The sequence below is a fragment of the Mastomys coucha genome, unplaced genomic scaffold (genome assembly GCF_008632895.1).
Source record: "Mastomys coucha isolate ucsf_1 unplaced genomic scaffold, UCSF_Mcou_1 pScaffold21, whole genome shotgun sequence".
NCBI classification, from domain to species: Eukaryota; Metazoa; Chordata; class Mammalia; order Rodentia; family Muridae; genus Mastomys; species Mastomys coucha.
Window position 1 is genome coordinate 92,297,868 of NW_022196904.1, and position 2,644 is coordinate 92,300,511.

Sequence of the window (2,644 nt, forward strand, 5' to 3'; positions counted from 1 at the left end):
TTTTGGAGGGGAAACTGGGAATGGAGAAATTCGCATATAAATAAAGAAATAAAAAAGAAAAAAAAATTGCTGATGAGTAGATAGGCATTTTGAGGATTTAGGATAGATATGACTGATTCTTATGTAAACGTTTAGATTTGTGATACTTTAAAGATTCTTACAAGATTACTTTTAAAGATAAATAATGAAATAATTACGTCTTTCTTCGTAACTGCAAATTGTTGCCTGTCAGTAAGAAAAATTGGCTAAGAAAACTACCTTGCTTGCTGACATTTTGCTAATCTGTAACAAGCTGCCTTGTTACAAATGTACTTTAGTTTTGGGAAATAATTTGTTTTCTTTAACTGTACTATGTAATGCTATTTCTTGTTAAGGCATTGGGAAACACTACTTTTTCATAATCATTTACCAAAAGAAAACTAAAACATAATTGTATTGTAATTTTATACTGCTTGAAAGATTTTGCTGGGATATATAATCTGTGGAAGAAAGAATAAAGTATGGTGGCTGGAACACCGTTTCTCCCATCCAACAACTCTGTGCGTGTGTGTGAAGTTTGTGTGAATGGGAACTGGAACACTGTTCTTTCTACCCATCAACTGTATGTATGAGAGAGGATTGGGGCATCCATCAAATATGTGTGTGTGTAAGGTTTGTGTTAATGTGGACTTGAATGTCCCTTTTCCTTTTGCTGTCTTGTTTTCGTTCACTCTCTTCTCTCTACTTCCACTTTTTCTCTCTGTCTTACTTGTAATAAGGACTAAATACATTTCTATTTTTTACTTCAGGGTCACACACATGATAATTCTTTTCAGTAGAAGCAGGATGACTATTGCCTAATATACAGTTAGGTCCACTGTTTCCTCAAGCACATGAGGTAAAAAATTTGCACTCCGTAGCTTTGTTTTATCACAAACACACATAAAATATCAGATATTTAAGTAGAAGACAAACCACATAACACTAGTAACTGCCATTATAGTATTAATATGGTAACATTTGGAAACCTTTATGAATGCTTACTAATAAGCCTTTTTCTAAAATTAAAAAAAAATTTTTTTGGTTTCTTTGAGACAGGGTTTCTCTACATAGCCCTGGCTATCCTGGAAATCACTCTGTAGACCAGGCTGGCCTTGATCTTAGAAATTTGCCTGCCTCTGCCTCCCAAGTGCTGGGATTAAAGGCATGCGCCGCCACTGCTTGGCTCTAAAATAATCTTTTCATGCAATAAAATATAAGTATACCAACTACTCTACTTAGTCCATTATGCCAGTTTTAAATAGGCAGAATACCAGTCATTTAGTGATATACAAGTCTTGTTTACAACTGCAGAAATTTTAGTTTCTAGAACCTGTTATTTTTATTTGAAGTATTATAATTTACGTTGTGAGTTCATAGCTTTTCTGAGTCAATAAAACATTAAAGGAAAGATTTGTAAATTGTGTTAATTACCTTTTATTGTGATATCCATTAAGCTTGTGTGAAATAGCCATGCCCTAATAATATGAGCACAAAGACAAGTTGTACTTATACTTCTCTGTATTTCACACTGATAATATTAACATCGACCAAGGGAATAGCATCTCCCTGGATAGAGAGGTCACTTGAGAATTATTTTCGCTAAGTAATTATTTCCACAGCTGAGACCACATATAGAATTTGGTTATCTGACTTGATCATGTCTTTCATACCTCTGAAGTGATAATTTGATATCTTGAATTTACTATTTTTAACCCATAATAAATATCTTTGCAATGTGTGTGCACACTATTATAAGGCCAATATTCAATCCTCATACAATAGTAAAATATATATGCTTCTTATTTCATATCTGCTATGAAACATGAATGCTTTCTGCAACAGAATGAAACTTCTGTGGCTATTTGCTTCTATTTCAATAAAATATTAGATGCCTCTTAGTGCAATTTTTGTATGTGGTGATGAGGGAAATATACAATGTGACAATGTAATATTTGAAGAACTCACACTTTAGTGTAGATTAAAAAATATTGAAGGCTAGGTATTTCTCAAAGGCCTTTACTCTCAAAACTTGGGATGCTAAGGTAAGTGGATCTCTATGGATTTGAGGTAATGTTGTTCTATATAATGAGTTTTAGGCCATCCAGGGCTACAAAGTGAGATTCCTTCTTATAAAACTACTAAATTAAAAAAAATAGTAATAGATAATATTCTATTGAACAGTTGTATGTTTGTATAAAATGTAACAAAAAAAAAAACCAAAAAATATTCACATATAGGAATGACTAAGTGAAGGTGGGAAGCTTCAGAGAATTTGTCAGAAGATACTCAGGTATGTCAACTGTCTCCATGTGATTCATTTTCTTAAACAATATGAGCTTACTCCATGCCATGAACCACGTCTATATTTAAATATTTTAAACTTTTTGTCACATGAGAGTAACTACACTCATGAAACAATGTGATATATATAGTTTTATATATATACATATATATGCATATACATACATGCATACATATATATGCATATTTGTATATGCATATATATTACTAAGTATACACATAATTAAAATGACTAATTTCATTGAGAAAAAAATTCTTTACTTCTATAAGTTTAAATTCATTAATAAAGTGAATCTTGCAACATAAAGCTAGGAAAAATAAA

At 31.6% G+C, this 2,644-nt stretch overlaps 2 protein-coding genes across 2 annotated transcripts in view; both read right to left on the reverse strand.

The window, feature by feature from the left end:
• Window positions 1-1,471, reverse strand: part of LOC116100708 (olfactory receptor 52Z1-like) — a 5,696-nt gene extending 4,225 nt beyond the window's left edge. Inside the window, exon 1 of the mRNA XM_031384445.1 lies at window positions 1,453-1,471. Coding sequence (XP_031240305.1) covers window positions 1,453-1,471 — 19 coding nt within the window. The remainder of the gene's footprint in view (window positions 1-1,452) is intronic.
• A 793-nt stretch (window positions 1,472-2,264) lies between these two features.
• LOC116101315 (olfactory receptor 51E1-like) overlaps window positions 2,265-2,644 on the reverse strand; it is a 78,872-nt gene continuing 78,492 nt past the window's right edge. Inside the window, exon 3 of the mRNA XM_031384909.1 lies at window positions 2,265-2,381. Coding sequence (XP_031240769.1) covers window positions 2,265-2,381 — 117 coding nt within the window. The remainder of the gene's footprint in view (window positions 2,382-2,644) is intronic.